The 22,609-nt window shown below is 44.2% G+C and overlaps 1 protein-coding gene across 1 annotated transcript in view; it reads right to left on the bottom strand.

The window, feature by feature from the left end:
- The window catches only part of LOC137648545 (E3 ubiquitin-protein ligase RNF103-like), an 87,658-nt gene that overhangs the window by 53,868 nt on the left and 11,181 nt on the right, over positions 1 to 22,609 (bottom strand). The window contains exon 3 of the mRNA XM_068381467.1: positions 13,046 to 13,166. Within this exon, the coding sequence (XP_068237568.1) occupies positions 13,046 to 13,166 (121 nt within the window). The remainder of the gene's footprint in view (positions 1 to 13,045; positions 13,167 to 22,609) is intronic.

Raw genomic sequence — 22,609 nt, 5'->3', positions numbered from 1 at the left:
TGTTAATAACAGACCAAACAGAGGACAACCACACGATACACACAAGAACAGAGAACAGAGCACTCAACGCTCAATGGCGTCCCTCTTACGTGCTGTCATCTACCGGCGTAAACAACATCTACATCGGATGTTGGAGCATTACTTCGGGTGTCGAGACAAAAATTTGATGGAATTTTACTTCGGATGTTAGAACAATCGTATGTAAAGACAATCGTATGTAGAGGTTCCACTGTAATCTACACTTCAGAGCACAATTCTTATTAGACTAGATCTGTAAGTTGTAGTTCTTCCCCATCCTACCTTAGAGAGGAGGGAGGGCGATGGAGTGAATATCAAACATTCCAACATATTCTCTCTCCCTTTGGAGGAGAAAGATTCCTTCATCGACCTATTAAGAGGTAAATACCAAGTACTGTCTAAGCCTTATCAGCCTAATCATCCATATAGTAGAATGATAGGAGGTTGCTGGAATCATCTACCTCATTCCCGTATTTGGTCAGGGATATTAGCATACTACATGGAAGAGTGCCTTCATATTTTAAAGAATGAAAAGTTTGTATAAATGTAGGAATGAATAAAATTATAAGTAAATTGCATTTTTTCCTAGCTACACATACCACAGTCCTTTAATTTCACCTTTCAGTCCTGAGCCAAAGTTCATTAGTGAAAAGTCATTGACAGAGCAAGGCTACTTTCTCGCACTTACCAATTGTCTTTAACTACCTCATTAATGAATTCAACAGCCATTCAAGCTCCACTGAATATATTCCCTATCTTAAAGGACTTGTGTTTGTATAGCTAGGCAATTTACAACATATTTTGAAAATAGTTATATCTTCATCATGAAACAATTACTTATATGAAGCCAAAATCTCAATTTAATAGGCAGGGATCAAGCGCCTAAAAAAATCCAGACCAAACTAATTGAGACATCTAAGATCTGAAAAAAGCTCTTTGGGATTTGTGTGTTAAGCATCAGAACTGTCTCTGAGAATCATATATGAATCTGAGTTCATGAGACAGAAAACTTGATATTTGACTATAAATCTAATAGGTCTTGATTGTACTGGAATTATGGATATGTGCTATTCTAAGCCAAAAGACCCATCATGGAGACTATGGAAACTATTCAGGGCTAAAGTAAGCATGGGGTAAGCACTGCGATTGTAGTATGAAGTGAAAGCTTAAAGAGGTTGAAGATTAAAATGAAAGGAAGGAAGCAGAACACACAAACTATACAATTAAAAAGTAGGTGCACCTAGGATTTGGAATATAGGACCTGCTGCTAGGCCTGGGTGACCATTCAGCACCAAGGTGCAACTGGCACAAAACCCTACAATTGCACAATAAAGTAAAAGTTAAAAGAGGTTGAACACCAAGATGAAATAAAGTAAGTGGGAGTGATGGTATCATAGAAGCCTATAAAAGTGAGTTCAGCTAAAGGCAGAAAAGAAACTGCATAACACTACCTATCCAGGTTTTTGGCATTTGATCTTTTTGTAAAATAAGATGGAAGAAAGGAAGAAGGAACAGAGGCAAAGTATATGGCTACAATGTGGGTGCAACAATGGGCTAATAGGAAGCTGTAATGAGCCTTTAGTAATGCCTACAGTGCACTGGATTTTAGAGGTCTGTAATTCTTATATAGTACTCCTTCCAATTCAGAAACCTCTGGGAATGCCTCAGATTAGCACATATGGGACCCCTAGGAGTGACCAAAATACCAAAAGACAGCAAAAATCTGTCAAATACGGCATTGGAGAATTTCATAATGGATCAACAGCAGATAATATAAAATAGACTGAGGTAGTGAAGGTGATGAACCTTTAGAATTGGGAACCTCATACCAAGTAATGAACAAACTATCTTATCACTTAGGATCTAGCAAGCATAAGTCTAACTCCTTGCATGTCATACTTCAGAAGTTTAGCAAAACCCAAAGCATGCTGTGAAACTTTGTTTTAAGTTTAAAGCCAAAGAAGATGGAAAAGATACTTATGCTGCAGTGTCATCAGTTACTCCTAAAAAAATTAAAACAACTTATCTGAGCAACAGTAGAATGGGATAAATAATCCCGATTACTTCTGATATATCCAATTCCAATGGAAGACTGTAAACACCTTCTGTGACCATATTTTACTCCATAAAGATAACAATAAACTGCTCTGTTTTGGCATACGAGAAGGCCTTTAATATACTCACCATACAGAGAGTGACTAAATGACAAAGGTTTGTGTAAATGAAAATGCATCTTTACAGTAAGGTCGGTTGTAAGGAGAGAGCTACTAACTTAAAATCCTTGATATGTATTATTATTATTATTACTTGCTAAGCTACAACCCTAGTTGGAAAAGTAGGATGCTATAAGCCCAGGGGCCCCAACTGAAAAAATAGCCCAGTGAGGAAAGAAACAAGGAAAACTAAATATTTTAAGAACAGTAACAACATTAAAATAAATATTTCCTATATAAACTATAAAAACTAACAAAAAAGAGGAAGAGAAATAAAATAGAATTGTGTCAAGTTGCTTAAAGAAATGGAGTTTTTATGATAAAACAAAGTTTTATGAATACTTACCTGCCAGTTATATATAAATATAGCTAAAGTCTCTGACTTCTGGCAGAATTTATTCGAAAATCGTGGCAACCGCCTTGTGGTGGTTGTGCGGTTAGGTGGTTAAGAACCCTTACAGGGTGGTACCTGGAATCATTCCCATTTTCTGTTCTTCAGATTATCTTCGCCCGACCTGTCTCCTGAGGGGAGGTGGGTGGATTTTTAAGATATATATATAACAGCCAGGTAAGTATTCATAAAACTTTGTTTTATCATAAAAACTCCATTTTTATGAATAGTACTTACCTGGCAGTTACATATATATAGCTGATTCACACATTTGGAGGAGGGAAATAGACAGTAGACATCGTTGGGGAAACAACAAAAGAGTTGTAGGAGAAAAAACACCTTGGTTCCTTACCTGCTAAGGTAGCTGACTTCAAAGGTTACTGCCTCTAGAGTTGCTTTCCCTTGGGAGTGTTCAGCCAGGAGTAGACATGCTATGCTGCAAACAACTCAATCGAGTCTGTCAAAGGGGTAAGACCAACAACTTGACTAGAATTCAGAAACTACCTTCGCCCCATATAATAAAACCCTGCAACCTTACTAAATATAACCACCTAACCTTGCAGAAATACAGTGGAACCTCTACATAAGAATGTCCTAACATACGAATTTTCCAACATCTGAAGTAAAATTCGACCAAATTTCTGTCTCGACACCCGAAGTGTTGCTCCAACATACGAAGTAAACAATATGCGGACGCGTGGAATTTTCTCGAAAGCGTCAACCGTGGTTTGTTGTTGACGCCGCTAGACGGCAGCACATCGGAGGGACGCCAATCGAGCGTCGCCTTGATCAGTCCTCTCATCTCGTGCGCATCGTGTGGTTGTTCTCTATTCGGTCCGTTATTAACAGTGTTTTTTATCATCCTTTTTCACGTGTTGTTTTCTGTGTTTCGTAATCATGGGTCCTAAAAAGCTTAGTTTTGGTTCAGGAAGTAGTAGTGGTGAGAAAAGGAAGAAGTCAATGCTTTCATTAGAACTAAAGCAAGAAATAATAGAAAAGCATGAGCGAGGTGTGCGTGTTAGCGATCTGGCTAAACAATATGGCCGGAATATGTCTACGATCTCGACGATCCTAAAACAAAAGGCAGCCATTAAAGCAGTGAAACCTTCGAAGGGGATCACGATTATTTCCAAACGTCGTAGCCTTACCCTTGAAGAGATGGAACGCCTTTTGTTAATATGGATCAAGGACAAGGAGATTGTTGGCAGTACGATCACTGAAACGATCATTTGTGAGAAGGCCAGCGCTATCTACAGTGACTTGAAGGCGGCGGGCTCTGGGGATGACACGGGGAAGAGTTCAGCCGATCCTACGACGGAGGAATTCAAGGCATCTCGAGGTTGGTTCGAGAAATTTAGGAAACGGACCGGGATTCATTCAGTTGTTCGGCATGGAGAAGCTTAGAGTTCGGACACCAAGGCTGCTAAAGACTTTGTTAAAAAGTTCGAAAGCATCGTGGCGGAGGAAGGCTACGTAGAGCAGCAGGTGTTCAACTGTGATGAAACTGGTCTGTTTTGGAAAAAGATGCCTAGTCCAACGTACATTACCGCCGAAGAGAAGAAAATGCCTGGACATAAGCCAATGAAGGATCGGTTGACTCTTGCGCTTTGTGCCAACGCCAGCGGGGACTGCAAAATTAGGCCTTTATTAGTATACCATTCCGAAAACCCTGGGGCATTTAAAGCACATAGGATTAATAAAGACCTGCTACATGTTCTATGGCGTTCTAATTCTAAGGCTTGGGTTACTAGGCATAACTTTGTGGAATGGGTAAACGTAGTTTTCGGCCCTGCTGTCAAGAAGTACCTTCAAGAGAGGAATTTGCCTTTGAAGTGCTTGCTTTGTTTGGACAATGCACCCGCTCACCTCCCCCGGACTCGAAGATGATATCATCGACAAATACAAATTCATCAAAGTGTTGTATCTTCCACCGAATACCACCCCTATCCTCCAGCCCATGGACCAGCAAGTCATCTCTAATTTTAAGAAGCTCTACACCAAGCACTTATTTAAGCAGTGCTTTAATGTCACGCAAAGCACCAACTTAACTTTGCGTGAATTTTGGAGGAGCCACTTTAATATCGTGCACTGCTTAAAGATCATAGATCAGGCTTGGGAGGGAGTAACTCGTCGGACCCTGAATTCACCTTGGAAGAAGCTTTGGCCTGATGCTGTTACTCCCAGAGATTTCGAAGGTTTTGGCCCCGAGAATGAACCTGTGGTTGCCGCCGAGGAAGACGTCAAAGAAATTGTATCCCTTGGCAAGTCCATGGGTCTGGAGGTGGATGAAGATGACATCACCGAACTCGTCAATGAGCATCATGAAGAGCTCACCACCGAGGAGCTCAAGGAGCTGCAAGCCATGCAGCATGATGAGTTCCAAGCGCAGTTGAGTGAGTCGGAGTAGACTGAGGTAGGCCAAATCTTAGGTACGGCAGAAATAAGACAGATGTTGGCATATCATCAACTCGTGGTTGATTTCATCGACAAGCATCCCCCACAGAAACTTCAGGTTTACCGTGTAGTTGCGCAGTTCGATGATGCTTGCTTAACTCATTTCAGAAAAATCGTCAAAAGCCGTACCAAGCAACTTTCACTCAATAGTTTCTTTAAAAAATCTGTAAAACGGTCTAGTGATCATGATGAAAAGAAAGAAAGTGAAGCAAAGAAAAGGAAGACCGAATCGAGTGAAAGTGATGAAAATTAAATATAAGAAAAGAAAAAAATGTGAAAAAAAATATAAAATTATAAAAAAAAAAAAAAAAAAATAAGTTAAGTTATAATTCACGTAGTGTAAGTTAGTGAAAGTTATCGTACGTTATTGTAGTCGCCGTCCCTACCTCCTCGCTGATCTCCCGTCTCCTCCTGCGTAGCAGTCCCTACACCTGCGCTGGCCTGTCGCTAAGGTAAAGTGTTAATAAAAACCCCTTTTTTATTTATTAGTTCTTTATTATTATTCTTTTTTTTAGATATTCCTGTAATATTCAATTGTATTAATGTTATGTGTAATTATGTGTAGCCATTTATTAAGGAGTTATTATGGGTTTTTAGGCTGAGGAACGAATAAAACAAATTACCGTGTATTCTTACAGGAATATTTTCTCCAACATACGATCGTTTTAACATACGAAGCAGTTTCTGGAACGAATTAAGATCGTATGTAGAGGATCACTGTATATATAAACTATCTATCTGGACTGAGGGAACCGTACCACAAGATGAGGTCCTCAGACAACCATAAAAACACAAACCTTCATACATGCATACAAACTAAGGTTGAGTGGGGGTAGTAACTCCTTTGCCTAATACAGAAGCCGCAGCTACGTATGGGCCCAAGGTATAACACTTGTCATAGTCTACTCTCACCTCTCTGAGGTAATGAGAAGCAAAGACAGAGTTGCTCCTCCAGAACGTTGCGTCCATGATTTGCCTAACTGACATATTTTTCTGATATGCCAGTGAGGTACCAATGGCTCTCACTTCGTGAGCCCGTACTTTCAACAGGGCGAAGTGTTCTTCCTCACATAAGAGGTGGGCTTCCCTAATAGTTTCCCTCAGGAAAAAGGACAAAGCGTTCTTTGACAGGGGTTTTTGAGGATCCTTCACTGAACACCATAACGAGTTGGATGTACCCCTCACGTTCTTAGTGTGGGTTAAATAAGCCTTGAGGGCCCTACCTGGGCAGAGGAGTCTTTCCTGCTCCTGACCCTCTAGGTTCGTGAGGTTAGGGACCTCAAACGTCCTAGGCCAGGGTTTTGAAGGGTTCTCGTTCTTGGCGAGAAAGTCAAACCTTAAGACACAAACCACCCCATTTTGATTGAAGCCTACACGCTTCTCAATTGCTTGGACCTCGCTGACCCTTTTGGCAGTCGCTAGAGTCATAAGGAAGAGGGTTTTCTTTGTTACATCTCGAAGAGAGGCTTGCGAGATAGGTTCAAATTTTTTGGAGCACAGAAACTTAAACACCACATCCAGATTCCAACATGGGGGTCTTAATTGTACCTGTTTCGTAGTCTCAAAAGACCTAATAAGGTCCTGTAAATCTTTATCTTGAGACAACTCAAGGCCTCTATGCCTAAAGACGGTTGAGAGCATACTCCTGTATCCTTTGTTGGTAGATACAGCCAGCTTTGCATCCTGTCTGAGGTACAATAAAAAGTCTGCAATCTGGCTCAGAGAGGTAGTGGTCGAGGAAATCTCGTGTCGCCTGCACCAAGCTCTGAAGGTCTCCCACTTAGACTGGTACACTCTTTGTGACAAGATCCTTCTTGTTCTGGCTATAGCTTTCGCCGCTTGTGCCGAAAAGACTCGAGATCTAACGAGCTTCTTGACAGTCTGAAGACAGTAAGTTTGAGAGCGAGGGGGTTTTGATGATATCTCTCGAAGTGGGGCTGTCTGAGAAGATCTGGACTTACCGGAAGTCTTCTTGGGAAGTCCATCAGCATGCCCACCACTTTGGTGAACCATTCCCTTGCAGGCCAGAATGGAGCCACTAGAATCATTTGTCCCGAATCGAGGAGAGCGAATTTTCTGACTACCAGATTGATGATCTTGAACGGGGGAAACGCATACATGTCCATCCCCGTCTAATCCATCAAGAAGGCGTCCACTGCTACCGCTTCCTCGTCCGGTACTAGAGAGGAGTAGTTGGGGGTCCTCTTGTTCAAGTTGGAGGCGAAAAGGTCTATTACAGGTCTGCCCCACAACTTCCAGACGCTCTGACTGACATGCGGGTTGAGAGTCCACTCTGTGGGAAGAACTTGTTCCTTCCTGCTGAGCATGTCTGCCCTGATGTTTCTTTGCCCTTGAACAAACCTCGTCAACAGCCGAGTCCTGTTCTCGCTCGCCCAAAGGAGAAGCTCTCTCGCTGTTGTGAACAGAGAGAGGGAGTGAGTTCCCCCTTGTTTCCTGATGTACGCGAGAGCTGTGGTGTTGTCTGAATTGATCTCCACAGTCTTCCCTGACACCGAGGTTCCGAAGGCCTTTAGTCCCAACAGAATTGCCATAAATTCCTTCCTGTTGATATGCCAACTGACCTGACTTCCTTCCCAAACGCCTGAGACCTCCTTGTTCCCTAGTGTTGCTCCCCAGCCTGACTCAGACACGTCTGAGAATAACACTAGGTCAGTGTTCTTCTTGTACAAGGAGATCCCTTCTCCTATTAGAGCTGGGTCCAGCCAACACATCAAAAGATCCTTGATCTCTTTCGGAATGGGAATAGAAAAGGAGTCCTCCTGGGTCTTTCTCTTCCATACCTTTGCGAGGAAGTGTTGCAGAGGCCTTAGGTGCAGTCTTCCCAATGAGACAAACTGTTCTAGGGAGGATAGAGTTCCCAGCAGACTCATCCACTCCTTCGCAGAGCATTCCTGCTTCTTTAAAAATTCTCTGACTTTCTCTAGGCACCTGGTCTGCCTTTCCTGGGAGGGAGAAGCCTGAAAAAGAACTGAATTCAGAACCATCCCCAAATAGAGAATAGTCTGACTCGGTTCGGTCTGAGACTTCTCCCAGTTGATGATGAGTCCCAGGTCCTGAGTCATCGTATACGTCTTCTGTAGGTCCTCCAGACATTTTACTTTCGACTGTGATCGGATCAGCCAGTCGTCCAGATAGAAGGATACCCTTATCCCCTCCTGATGTAACCAGCCTGCCACGTTCGCCATTAGCCTGGTGAAAACTTGAGGAGCCGTGCTGAGACCGAAGCAAAGTGCCTTGAATTGAAAGCACTTGCCCTGAATCACAAATATGACAAATTCGTAGATAATTTGTATTTTTCCTAACTATACAAACCTTAGCTATTTACATAGGGGTAATTACTTCGGCGTAGCTGAAATGACGAGCCATAAGAAATTTAACGAGGTTAGCGGGGGGGTAGAGATGGGTAGCTTGCTACCCCTCCCCCCTCACACACACAGTGAGTGCTTCACTTTGCTTAGAGGTAGGACTTATCCCGGGGGACAGGGATGGCGGGCAAATATGTGTAAATAGCTAAGGTTTGTATAGTTAGGAAAAATACAAATTACTATCTACGAATTTGTCATTTGTTCCGTAACTGAAATACAAACCACGCTATTTACATAGGGTGACTTACCCCTTAGGAAGGGTGGTAAGTCCCTGCCATGCTGGCTTTGGCTTGCCCGGGGACTCCAAATTCGAGTGTCTAAGTACTCAGACAATAGGGAGTCCCTGTTCCTTGCTAGCAGCTGTGAAACTGCTGCGGCCTACGTAAGGTGTGTGCGAAGGTGAAAAGTGACTCGTCCTAAGAAGTTGACCTGGAGTTCCTCAGATGGAAATCTAGGCTAGGACTCTCCCAATACCATCTCGTCAGGGTATGGGGACATGATAGTATTACACTTAATACTAGGAACACAAGGAAGCATGGTTTACCTGCAGTGGTTTGAGGTCACCTGTGCAGAGAACCCAGGATGCTGCTTTCTCCAAGGGAGGAGAGGATGAAGAAAAGAATAAGGGCCAGACATACCTTTTCATTCATGCAGACTAAAACCGGGTAACAATGCCCTCAACCTTCTGCTACTTGTCCATTAAGGAGCCTGAGGATTAGACCAGCTGTTGTGCAGCCACCACAGGGCCGATAGAAAACGTATCGAGCCTCCTGTGGGTCACGTCTTGCAGGTAGTGGGCTGTGAAGGTGGTCTGACGCTTCCACACCCTAGCTTGCAGGACCTGCGTCACTGAATAATTCAACTTGAAGGCCAGGGACGTAGCTATGCCCCTGACATCATGCGCTCTAGGGCGACGTGACGGAGAAGGGTCAGGATTCAAGGCCAGGTGTATTACCTTGTGAATCCAGGCTGAGATGGTATTCCTGGTGACCCTTCTCTTCGTTTTCCCAGTGCTCACGAACAAGGCTTGAACCTGGGAACGAACTGCAGCTGTTCTCTTAAGATACAACCTCAGACTCCTTACTGGGCAAAGTAGGAGATGGTCTGGGTCATCTGTTACAGAACGGAGACTCGAAACCTGGAAAGAGTCGAACCGAGGGTCCGGAACTCCCGGGTTCTGAGTCTTGGCAACAAACTCAGGGACGAACCTGAACGTTATCTCCCCCCATCCCCTTGAATGGGCGATGTCGTATGAGAGACCATGTAGTTCGCTGATTCTCTTGGCCGAGGCCAAAGCTAGCAGGAACACCGTCTTCCAAGTAAGGTGGCGATCTGAAGCCTGGCGTAGTGGTTCGTAGGGAGGTCTCTTTAGAGACCTGAGAACTCGAACCACGTTCCAAGGAGGGGGTCTCACTTCCGACTGAGGGCAGGTAGGTTCATAGCTTCGTATGAGAAGAGAAAGTTCCAGCGAGGAAGAAATGTCCATTCCTTTGAGCCTGAAGGCAAGACTTGAGGCTGAGCGATAGCCTTTCACTGCCGAGACTGAAAGGCGCATTTCCTCCCGCAAATACACGAGGAACTCCGCTATTGCTGGAATAGTGGCATCGATTGGAGAGATACCCCTTCCACGACACCAACCACAGAAAACTCGCCACTTCGCCTGGTAGACCCCTGCGGATGATTTGCGCAGGTGTCCAGACATCCTGTTCGCAACTTGTTGCAAAAATCCTCTCTCTTTGAGGAGATGCTGGATAATCTCCAGGCGTGAAGTCGAAGCGCAGCTACGGCTTTGTGGAAGATGTTGGCATGTGGTTGTTTAAGTAGCTCGTGACATGGAGGGAGTTCCCTTGGAGACTCCGTAAGGAGTTGCAGAAGGTCCGGGAACCATTCTGCGTGATGCCATAGCGGAGCTATGAGGGTCATTGAAAGGTTGACCGATATTCTGGTCTTGTTCTGTACTCTCCTCATCAGACAGAACGGGGGAAAGGCGTACACATCGATGTTGTCCCACCGTTGTTGGAAGGCATCTTGCCAGAGAGCCTTGGGATCAGGGACTGGGGAGCAGTACAGCGGGAGCTTATAGTTCAGCGCTGTAGCGAACAGGTCCACAGTCGGGGAACCCCACAAAGTCAGGACTTTGTTGGCTACTTGAGGATCCAAAGACCACTCGGTACTCACTATCTGTGTTGCTCTGCTCAGACTGTCGGCGAGCACATTCCTCTAGTCCGGAATGAAGCGAGCTGCTAGTGTGATCGAGTGGACTAGATATTTCCTATATAAACTATAAAAACTTTAACAAAACAAGAGGAAGAGAATTAAGATAGAATAATGTGCCCGAGTGTATCCTCAAGCAAGAGAGCCCTAACCTAAGTGGAAGACCATGGTACAGAGGCTATGGCACTACCCAAGACTAGAGAACAATGATTGGATTTTGGAGTGTCCTTCTCCTAGAAGAGCTACTTACCATAGCTGAAGAGTCTCTTCTACCCTCACCAAGAAGAAAGTGGTCACTGATCACTCGATCGAGTGGACTTCAGACCATCTCAGTATCTCTACTGCAAGATGGGATAACTGTTCTGAAAAGGTACCTCCCTGCTTGTTGATATAAGCCACCACTGTGGTGTTGTCGCTCATCACTACCACAGAATGGCCCGCCAGGAGTTGGTGGAACTTCTGAAGTGCCAGGAACACGGCCTTCATTTCTAGCAGGTTTGTGTGAAGGTACTTTTCTGATTCTGACCACAGGCCTGAGGTCCTGTGGTTCAGAACGTGGGCCCCCCACCCTTTCTTTGATGCGTCCGAAAACAACATCAAGTCCGGGGGGAGGACGAGAAGATCCACTCCCTTTCGTAGGTTCTCGTCTGCCACCCACCACTTGAGATCCGTCTGTTCCGGTTGTCCCATAGGGATCAGGGTGTCCGGGGAATCGTGTCCTTGATTCCACCGCGACTTGAGTCGCCACTGGAGAGATCTCATTCTGAGGCGACTGTTGGGAACCAGACGGGCCAGGGAAGAGAGATGGCTGAGGAGACGTAACCACGTTTGGGCTGGAAGTTCTTCTCGTGTGAGAAAAGGTCTCGCGACCTTCCTCAGCCTTGCTATCCTGTCGTCTGATGGGAAGGCTTTGTGGAGATTGGTGTCTATGACCATGCCCAGGTATACCAGTTTCTGAGAGGGCTGCAGAGAGGACTTCTCGAGGTTTACCATGATCCCTAGATCTTGGCAAAGTTCGAGAAGCTTATCTCGGTGGCTTTCACTCTGATTTTGCCCTCCTAACTCTATCGAGTTCTAATTTGCGCACATAGCGCTTCATAGCTAACCAATCATCTTCATTTAAACCCTCGCAATCCTTGCACCTATTATTTAGGGCACATTCAAACCCCCTGCAACCCATACAAACTGTGTGAGGGTCAACCGACACTTTCGGTAACCTCACCTTGCATACATCACTCGCACATACATGAATATGAAGTTTTTCACTCATGATAAACAAAGCAAAAAATACAAAAATAATAACAAAACACGATTGCCAAATCCCAACACAGTGTACTTCACCAAACGAAGTCCAAAACAGCGATGTAGGGAAAGCGATTACGAAAAACTCTTAATGGTGGACCAACGATGTTGTCGATCCAGCCAGCAGAGATAATCTGAAGAACAGAAAATGGGAATAATTCCAGGTACCACCCTGTAAGGGTTGTTAACCACCTAACCGCACAACCACCACAAGGCGGTTGCCGCGATTTTCGAATAAATTCTGCCGGAAGTCAGAGACTTTAGCTATATATATATAACTGCCAGGTAAGTACTATTCATAAAATATACATTTTACAAACTCAATTCAAGACCTTGCTAAAGATGCGATAGGTGGTGTAAAAGACTCCTTACAACAAAAGAGAGTCCCATTTGGAGGTTTCCTGGTCTTCTGAGGAACTGAATAACCTCAATTTCCCAGAACAACTGAATCCAATCCACAGAAAGGTTTAAAGGCAGTTCATGAATAGCAGAGGCAAGAGCCAATGACATTGTTCTATCAAGCCGGACAATGCCCTGGAGACTGACCATATATAGATATGATTAATGCCCAAGGCACCTCTCCACCCAAGCTAGAACTAAGGAGGGGCAGGCAATGGCTGCACATGACTCAGCAGGTAGACCTATAGGCTCCCCAAAAGCCCCCATCTTTAGCTCATTAGGACAGTAAGGTTGCAGCAACCAAAGAAACTAACAAGTTTGAGAGTGACCCGAACCCCAGTCTAGCGTTCACCAGTCAGGGACGTTACCACATCGGCCACCACAACCCTAAACAAAATCTATAAACTTCATAAGGAGGAGAGGTTTAGGGTAGTTCCTATGCTTGGCTTATAGATAATGTAATGAATGGTTGGGGTTTCCTTCATGTTAGGATACTTATTTGGAAGAATATTGGAAGCTCCTCTTTAAAAAATAACTTAACCTCTTGGATATAAAGTTTTAAGCTGTGCAATAATGCCTGAATAAATTATGAAGTTTGTTAATAATTTGAATATTTCTTTTTGAATGAATATGAACAATACATTATCAAACAAGCTATCAATACTTACCTGATTTTTGAAGTAGTTCAATTATTTCTGATTTCTCCAGTAAAGCTGCATATTGAATCCCTCTCATTTCAAGTAAAGTCCTTATTTGTGTTACGGTGAGGTTTCGAAGAGGATTTACAATCTGTAATAGAATGAGAGCTCTATATACAACTATAATTAAAAAGATACTGTATAAATAGTAGGAATGTTATGAATCCCATGCATAAACCAGTTACACAATCATAAAATTTTACCAAAACAGAATCTTGAAAAAAAACTTTGTGTTCTCTGACTAAGGTATGTAGTTAGAAGTCTAGGTATAATATATTCAATAATTGTTACCTAAATATCCTAATGTTTCAGCAAAATAATGAGTACAAACAATGCCATCTTATATTTATATAAAGTTGAATTGACTGTTCACATTTTCTATGCTAATTAGTCATAATGTATTGCAATTAAAACCCAAGAAGAAAATGAACTTTTCTGTCTAGTGATACTAGCAAAATGATGAATGACACAATTGTGTTATTAAATTCCACATTGTAAAAATGGAAGATGATTTGCCTTTTTTTTTGTAACAAAATACTCTAATGTTTTCAGGGAATGCTGGTATAGTTATGGCAGTTTATTAGCAATGCTCAACAACCATTTACCTAGTATGGGGGAGAGGGATACCTAATTGACCTAACTGCTTGTTATTACTTCTCCTTTTAGCCCTTGAAACTAAAGAGGGGGGTAGGTTTGAGGTGTGATTTATTATAAAAGATTAAAATTTATATTCTATAAAATTGCACATCATCTTCCAAATCTGCAACATTTGCCAACTAGTATAAAAGCTCTCTTCTTTTATATGGATACATACTCCTACGGTAGGATGTATATTCCACAAACAAATTAGTCTATTCATTCCTATCCAGATATGTCAGCTGTCCAGTGGTTCCACACATGAACAGGAGCTTTAAATTCTATGACTATCTCATAGTGACAGGCCAATTGGCATATTCAAAGGATTTGCCAAGGTGGGTATCATGCTTTGTCTCGTCAATATGCCGTTTACTTCAAGATCACAGCATTCATAGAGTGAGATCCTTACATGGCAGTCTTTATAATGTTACGTACTTTTACCAGATATATCAGTGACCCTAATGCAGTACAAGATTCAGGCACAACTATGAAACCCTTATCAGTTGCCAGATCTAATTTTCTCATATTATTCCCTCAAAATTATGCCTATCTCAGCACCCTGGTTTGAATTTTCGTACAAGAGGATGGCTTCATCCCATAAATAGTTTCTCAAGCATATTTAAACTGATAGGGTTGAGTTTTAAAAAAAAATGTTATTTTTATAATAAAATAAATTTTTGAATATACTTACCCGGTGATTATAATAGCTGCAACTCTGTTGCTCGACAGAAAACTCTAAGGTAAAATTCGCCAGCGATCGCTACACAGGTTGCGGGTGTGCCCAACAGCGCCATCTGTCGTCCAGATACCCAGTACTCAATGTAAACAAAGAACTCAATTTTCTCCTCGTCCCACTGCGTCTCTATTGGGGAGGAAGGGAGGGTCCTTTAATTTATAATCACCGGGTAAGTATATTCAAAAATTTATTTTATTATAAAAATAACATTTTTCAATATTTAACTTAGCCGGTGATTATAATAGCTGATTCACACCCAGGGGGGTGGGTAGAGACCAGCAAAATATGTTTACATTATTATGAGCTAAGAATTTTTATTTCATTTTAGAAGTTATCAAAATAACAAAAACAAAATAAATAGGTACCTGGTAAGGAAGTCGACTTGAACAATTACTCTGCCTTTTTAAGTACGTCTTCCTTACGGAGCCTCGCGATCCTCTTAGGATGCTGATCGACCCCTAGGATCTGAAGTATCAAGGGTTGCAACCCATACAACAGGACCTCATCAAAACCCCTAATCTAGGCGCTTCTCAAGAAATGACTTTGACCACCCGCCAAATCAACCAGGATGCGAAAGGCTTCTTAGCCTTCCGGACAACCCAAAAACAACAATAAAAACATTTCAAGAGAAAGATTAAAAAGGTTATGGAATTAGGGAATTGTAGTGGTTGAGCCCTCACCCACTACTGCACTCGCTGCTACGAATGGTCCCAGTGTGTAGCAGTTCTTGTAAAGAGACTGGACATCTTTCAAGTAAAATGACGCGAACACTGACTTGCTTCTCCAATAGGTTGCGTCCATTATACTTTGCAGAGATATATTTTGTTTAAAGGCCACGGAAGTTGTTACAGCTCTAACTTCGTGCGTCTTCACCTTAAGCAAAGTTCGGTCTTCCTCACTCAGATGTGAATGAGCTTCTCGTATTAACAATCTGATAAAGTCTGACAAAGCATTCTTTGACAAAGGCAAGGATGGTTTCTTAATTGAACACCATAAAGCTTCAGATTGGCCTTGTAAAGGTTTAGTACGCTTTAAATAGAACTTAAGAGCTCTAACAGGGCATAAGACTCTTTCTAGTTCATTGCCTACGATCTCCGATAAGCTGGGGATATCGAAAGATTTAGGCCAAGGCCGAGAAGGCAGCTCATTTTTGGCTAGAAAACCAAGTTGTAGCGAACAAGTGGCTTTTTCTGACGAAAATCCTATGTTCTTGCTGAAGGCATGAATCTCACTGACTCTTTTAGCCGAGGCTAAGCATACCAGGAAAAGAGTCTTAAGAGTGAGATCTTTCAGGGAGGCTGATTGTAACGGCTCCAACCTGTCTGATATGAAGAATCTTAGTACCACGTCTAAATTCCATCCAGGGATAGCCAAACGACGCTCCTTGGTGGTCTCAAAAGACTTAAGGAGGTCTTGCAGATCTTTATGTTTGGAAAGATCTAAGCCTCTATGCCGGAAGACCGATGCCAACATGCTTCTGTAGCCCTTGATAGTGGGAGCTGAAAGGGATCGTCCTTTTCTCAGGTATAAGAGAAAAACAGCTATTTGAGCTACAGAGGTACTTGTCGAGGATACAGAAACTGACTTGCACCAGTCTCGGAAGACTTCCCACTTCGATTGGTAGACTCTAATGGAAGAAGCTCTCCTTGCTCTAGCAATCGCACTGGCTGCTTCCTTCGAAAAGCCTCTAGCTCTCGAGAGTCTTTCGATAGTCTGAAGGCAGTCAGACGAAGAGCGTGGAGGCTTTGGAGAACCTTCTTTACGTGTGGCTGACGTAGAAGGTCTACCCTTAGAGGAAGACTACTGGGAACGTCTTCTAACCATCGAAGTATCTCGGTGAACCATTCTCTCGCGGGCCAGAGGGAAGCAACTAACGTCAACCTTGTCCCTTCGTGAGAGGCGAACTTCTGCAGTACCTTGTTGACAATCTTGAACGGTGGGAATGCGTAGAGATCCAGATGTGACCAATCTAGGAGGAAAGCATCTATATGTCTTGCTGCTGGGTCCGGGACTGGAGAGCAATAGATTGGAAGCCTCTTGGTCAGCGAGGTTACAAAGAGATCTATGGATGGTTTTACCCCAAGTGGCCCAAAGTCTCTTGCACACATCCTTGTGGAGGGTCCATTCGGTTGGAATTACTTGCCCTTTCCGACTGAGACAATCTGCTATGACGTTCAAGTCGCCTTGGATGAACCTCGTTACTAGGGAGATGTCTTGACCTTTTGACCAGATGAGCAGGTCCCTTGTGATCTTGTACAACGTCAGTGAGTGGGTACCTCCTTGTTTGGAGATGTACGCCAAGGCCGTGGTGATGTCCGAGTTAACTTCCACCACTTTGCCTCGAAGGAGAGACTTGAAGCTTTTCAAGGCCAGATGTACTGCCAACAGCTCCTTGCAGTTGATATGCATGCTCCTCTGACTCGAGTTCCACAGTCCTGAGCATTCCCGACCGTCTAGTGTCGCGCCCCAGCCCGATGCGTCCGAGAAGAGAACGTGGTTGGGAGTCTGAACAGCCAGGGGAAGACCCTCTCTTAGGTTGATATTGTCCTTCCACCAAGTCAGACAAGACTTTATCTTTTCGGAAACCGGGATCGAGACCGCTTCTAGCGTCTTGTCCTTTTTCCAGTGAAAAGCTAGATGGTATTGAAGAGGACGGAGGTGTAGTCTTCCTAGTGACACAAATTGTTCCACGGATGACAGCGTCCCTACCAGACTCATCCACAGCCTGACTGAGCAGCATTCCTTCTTCAGCATCTTCTGGATGGATAGCAGGGCTTGATCTATTCTGGGGGCTGATCGTCTTGTTGTTCAGCAACGTCCTCATCAGAGGGTTCCTCATCCGAAAACTGATGAGGAAACGGCAACGGAGTGGGCAACGTCTGGCTCGCTGAGTCCGGTCGCACTGGTGGATGCGTGACGGAGCCGGACGCAATATCATGGAACTGCTGCAAAGTCTGTGAACTGTCAACAACCATGGGTGCGCGAGGAAGCAGAGCGTCAACCCGAGACTGTCTAGACCGTCTGGGTTGTGCAGTCAACACCCTACCGGGTTGCTGAGGTTGACGCACTGCGTCAAAACAAGTCACCTCTGATGGTTGTTGAACGTCCTGAACGTCAACAACCACCTCCGAGCGTCGCTTAACGTCAACGTGCGGCTGGCAACCCACACTGGGTTGCATCGGTGGAGGAACCACCTCAACTGGCAGACGCGAGTAGGTTACCTCAGCGTCAACAGGGCGCACAACCGACCGGTTGGAAGGTTGTTGGCCAGAAGGTTCGGTAGCAACCTTCTCCGCATTAAAGTCCTCTATCAAGGACGCAAGCTTGGACTGCATGTCTTGCAGCAAAGCCCATTTAGGGTCTACGGGAGCAGGTGTGGCAACAGACGGGGTTAGCGACTGAGGCGGTACCGTTTACCATCCCTGAAAGCCTTGTTATGCGTGACATAATTGTACAGCAAAACTTCAAAGGCTCGAAAACAGCTGTGAAGTTGACCTGTAAACAACTTGGAGCGTCTCCTGGCCAGGCGCCAGGGAGAGTCTACGAGAATTGAGAAGTCTATCTGGGCAGAGGCATGAACTCCCAAGCCGAGAACTTCTCTCGTGTCATATCAGACTCTCGCTCTATAAACCAGTTTAAAAGAAGGGAAAGCAAAGGCTGTATCCCCCAAACTCCTCCTGGTGAAAAACCAGTCGCCTAGCCAACGTAAAGCTCTCTAGGAGAGCGAGAGAGCACTAGCTTAAAAACAACGGCTTCGAAGTAGCTAGGCCTAGTGTAAGCTCTGACGTTTAGGCGAACGAGGAGCAGCAGTTACAAAAAGATCCGGACAAAGATCCTTAAAAAAAACATCATGATTTAATTAAAGTCCATAGGAGGATAAGCAGCTTTAGGCTCCTCTCCATCTGACAGAGTCCTCAAGGGAATATCAGTAGGAGGGGGAACAGCAACTTCCTCATCTACAGGAACCTTGTCCGATAAAAGCTGAGTCTCAAGCAAGGGAGAGACCTACCGTGGTGGCAATGCTTTACAAGCAGAGTCCACACTCACTGGTGCAAGTAGCGGACCAGAAGGCAACGTCATGTAACTGCTTGACAGTCTGTGAACTGTCAACAACTGAACTGTCAACCACAACAGGTGCGTGAGGACGCACAGCGTCCACTCGAGACTGCTTTGACTGCCTAGACTGAGCAGTCAAAACAACTCTAGAATGCGGAGGTTGACGCACAGCGTCAAAACAAGTCAACTCCGATTGTTAGTGAACGTCTTGAACGTCAACAGGAGCCTCAGCAAGTGGCCTAACGTCCAAATGCGGCTGAAAAACCACACGAGACCGCATCGAGTGTGGTTCTAAACAACCTGACTGACGTGACTAAGCTACGCCAACGTCAACAGTAAGCACAAAGGAACGTTAGGTTGGCTGAAAGCCAGGATATCGATGAGATAAACGGCTAGACTCAACGGACTAATCGGCAGAATAGTCTTCCATAAGGGAGGCAAGCATATACTGCATGTCTTGCCATACAACCCATTAAGGATCAACGGAAATGGTTGTGGTAAGAGACGAGGGTAACGTCTGTGACCGCAACACTTTGCCTACAAAAAAAGACTCTCGGAGTCTGTGTTACGCTTTTGTTAGGCGGCGAGCAGTTATCCGATGACTGCATAGGGTCAGAGCTGTCCTAATGGTTGTAACCAGGACGCTGGACCTGTCCTGAAAGGACTGACTTTCGCTTAAGGGCTTCGAAACCTTGTGACAGGTTTCTTATGCGAAAAGCCTTCGGATGACGAGGAGAAACAACGTCTCTCTCGTCTTATGGTAGGGGAGATCTTGGTAAGATACACCCGATACCATAGAGGGAAAACGTCTGTTCGTTGGTCAAGGCCTCTCGAACCCATAAGTCGTTTGACATTACTTCTCCCCTGGGCTTGGGAGCATGTAAGAGGTCCCGGACTAGGTGAACGACAGGCACGAACAGACGAACCCTCGGACGCAACACTATAACACTTTGCGCATATCACTTTATCACTTCGATTTTCTGTTTTGCACTTATTTCACTGAAATTTTTACTGATTTCCACCTGAAACACGCAATTCTACCCTTCATTAAAAGGTAGTAATTGCGAAATCAGTCGTATAATGCAAGCTCATTAATACCAGCAAAAAACAGAAAACATATTTAAAGATAAAAAAAAAAAATCAGTGGCTGGGAAAGAGACTAAACACTAGTTCAAATAACTACGTTTTCAATCTCTCACCGCACATAGCCTGGGGACGAGAATAAAAATGTTATTTTTATAATAAAATAAATTTTTGAATATACTTACCCGGTGATTATATAAGCTGCAACTCTGTTGCTCGACAGAAAACTCTACGTAAAAAATCTGCCAGCGATCGCTATGCAGGTAGGGGGTGTACTTCAACAGCGCCATCTGTCGTGCAGGTACTCAGTACTCAATGTAAACACAGAACTCAATTTTCTCCTCGGTCCACTGGGTCTCTATTGGGGAGGAAGGGAGGGTCCTTTAATATATAATCACCGGGTAAGTATATTCAAAAATTTATTTTATTATAAAAATAACATTTTTCAATATTAAACTTAGCCGGTGATTATATAAGCTGAATCACACCCAGGGGGGTGGGTAGAGACCAGCAATAATTGTTTACATTATTATGAGCTAAGGATATTTTATTTCATTTTAGCAGTTATTCAAAATAACAAACATAAAATAAATAAGTACCTGGTAAGGAAGTCGACTTAAACAATTACTCTGCCTTTTTAAGTACGTCTTCCTTACGGAGCCTCGCGATCCTCTTAGGATGCTGAGCGACCCCTAGGAGCTGAAGTATCAAGGGTTGCAACCCATACAACAGGACCTCATCAAAACCTCTAATCTAGGCGCTTCTCAAGAAATGACTTTGACCACCCGCCAAATCAAGTAGGATGCGAAAGGCTTCTTAGCCTTCCGGACAACCCAAAAACAATAATAAAACATTTCAAGAGAAAGATTAAAAAGGTTATGGAATTAGCGAATTGTAGTGGTTGAGCCCTCACCCACTACTGCACTCGTTGCTACGAATGGTCCCAGAGTGTAGCAGTTCTCGTAAAGAGACCGGACATTCTTAAGATAAAAAAAGACGCGAACACTGACTTGCTTTTCCAATAGGTTGCGTCGATTATACTTTGCAGAGATCTATTTTGTTTAAAGGCCACGGAAGTTGCGACAGCTCTAACTTCGTGTGTCCTTACCTTCAGCAAAGCTTGGTCTTCCTCATTCAGATGGGAATGAGCTTCTCGTATTAACAGTCTGATAAAATAGGATAAAGCATTCTTTGACATAGGCAAAGATGGTTTCTTAACTGAACACCATAAAGCTTCAGACGGGCCTCGTAAAGGTTTAGTTCGTTTTAAATAGAACTTAAGAGCTCTTACAGGGCATAAGACTCTTTCTAGTTCATTTCCAACCATACGATAAGTTTGGAATATCGAACGATATTGGCCAAGGCCGAGAAGGCAGCTCGTTTTTGGCTAGAAAACCAAGTTGTAGAACATGTAGCCGTTTCGGATGAGAATCCGATGTTCTTGCTGAAGGCATGAATCTCACTGACTCTTTTAGCTGTGGCTAAGCATACCAGGAAAAGAGTCTTTAAGGTGAGATCTTTCAGGGAGGCTGATTGTAGCGGTTCGAACCTGTCTGACATAAGGAATCTTAGTACCACGTCTAAATTCCAACAAGGTGTAACCAAACGACGCTCCTTCGTGGTCTCAAAAGACTTAAGGAGGTCCTGTAGATCTTTATTGTTGGAAAGATCTAAGCCTCTGTGACGGAAGACTGATGCCAACATGCTTCTGTAACCCTTGATAGTCGGAGCTGAAAGAGATCGTTCTTTCCTCAGATATAAGAGGAAGTCAGCTATTTGAGTTACAGAGGTACTGGTCGAGGAAACGGATACTGACTTGCACCAGTTTCGGAAGATTTCCCACTTCGATTGGTAGACTCTAAGGGTGGATGTTCTCCTTGCTCTAGCAAACGCTCTGGCTGCCTCCTTCGAAAAGCCTCTAGCTCTCGAGAGTCTTTCGATAGTCTGAAGGCAGTCAGACGAAGAGCGTGGAGGCCTTGGTGTACCTTCTTTACGTGTGGCTGACGTAGAAGGTCCACCCTTAGGGGAAGTGTTCTGGGAACGTCTACTAGCCATCGAAGTACCTCGGTGAACCATTCTCTCGCGGGCCAGAGGGAAGCAACTAGCGTCAACCTTGTCCCTTCGTGAGAGGCGAACTTCTGCAGTACCTTGTTGACAATCTTGAACGGAGGGAATGCATATAGATCTAGATGTGACCAATCTAGGAGAAAGGCATCTATATGAACTGCTACTGGGTCCGGGATTGGTGAGCAAAAGTTTGGGAGCCTCTTGGTCATCAAGGTTGCGAAGAGATCTATGGTTGGCTGGCCTCAGGTGGCCCAAAGTCTCTTGCATACATCCTTGTGGAGGGTCCATTCTGTTGGAATTATTTGTCCCTTCCGACTGAGACAATCTGCCATGACATTCAAGTTGCCTTGGATGAACCTCGTTACTAGTGATATGTCTAGACCTTTTGACCAGGTGAGGAGGTCCCTTGCGATCTCGTACAACGTCAGAGAGTAGGTCCCTCCTTGCTTGGAGATGTACGCCAAAGCCGTGGTGTTGTCCGAGTTCACCTCCACCACTTTGCCTTGAAGGAGAGACCTGAAGCTTTTCCAGGCCAGACGTACTGCTAGTAGCTCCTTGCAGTTGAAATGCATTGTCCTTTGACTCGAGTTCCATAATCCCGAGCATTCCCGACCGTCTAATGTCGCACCCCAGCCTACGTCCGATGCGTCCGAGAAGAGAACGTGGTTGGGAGTCTGAACAGTCAGGGGAAGACCCTCTCTTAGGTTGATATAGTCCTTTCACCAAGTCAGACAAGACTTTATCTTTTCGGAAACCGGGATCGAGACCGCTTCTAGCGTCTTGTCCTTTTCCAGTGAAAAGCTAGATGGTATAAAAGAGGACGGAGGTGTAGTCTTCCTAGTGACACAAATTGATCCACGGATGACAGCGTCCCTACCAGACTCATCCACAGCCTGACTGAGCAGCGTTCCTTCTTCAGCATCTTCTGGATGGATAGCAGGGCTGGGGGCTGATCG

The sequence above is a fragment of the Palaemon carinicauda genome, chromosome 1 (assembly GCF_036898095.1).
Source record: "Palaemon carinicauda isolate YSFRI2023 chromosome 1, ASM3689809v2, whole genome shotgun sequence".
Lineage (NCBI taxonomy): Eukaryota > Metazoa > Arthropoda > Malacostraca > Decapoda > Palaemonidae > Palaemon > Palaemon carinicauda.
This window is presented reverse-complemented; position numbering and strand designations above follow the sequence as displayed.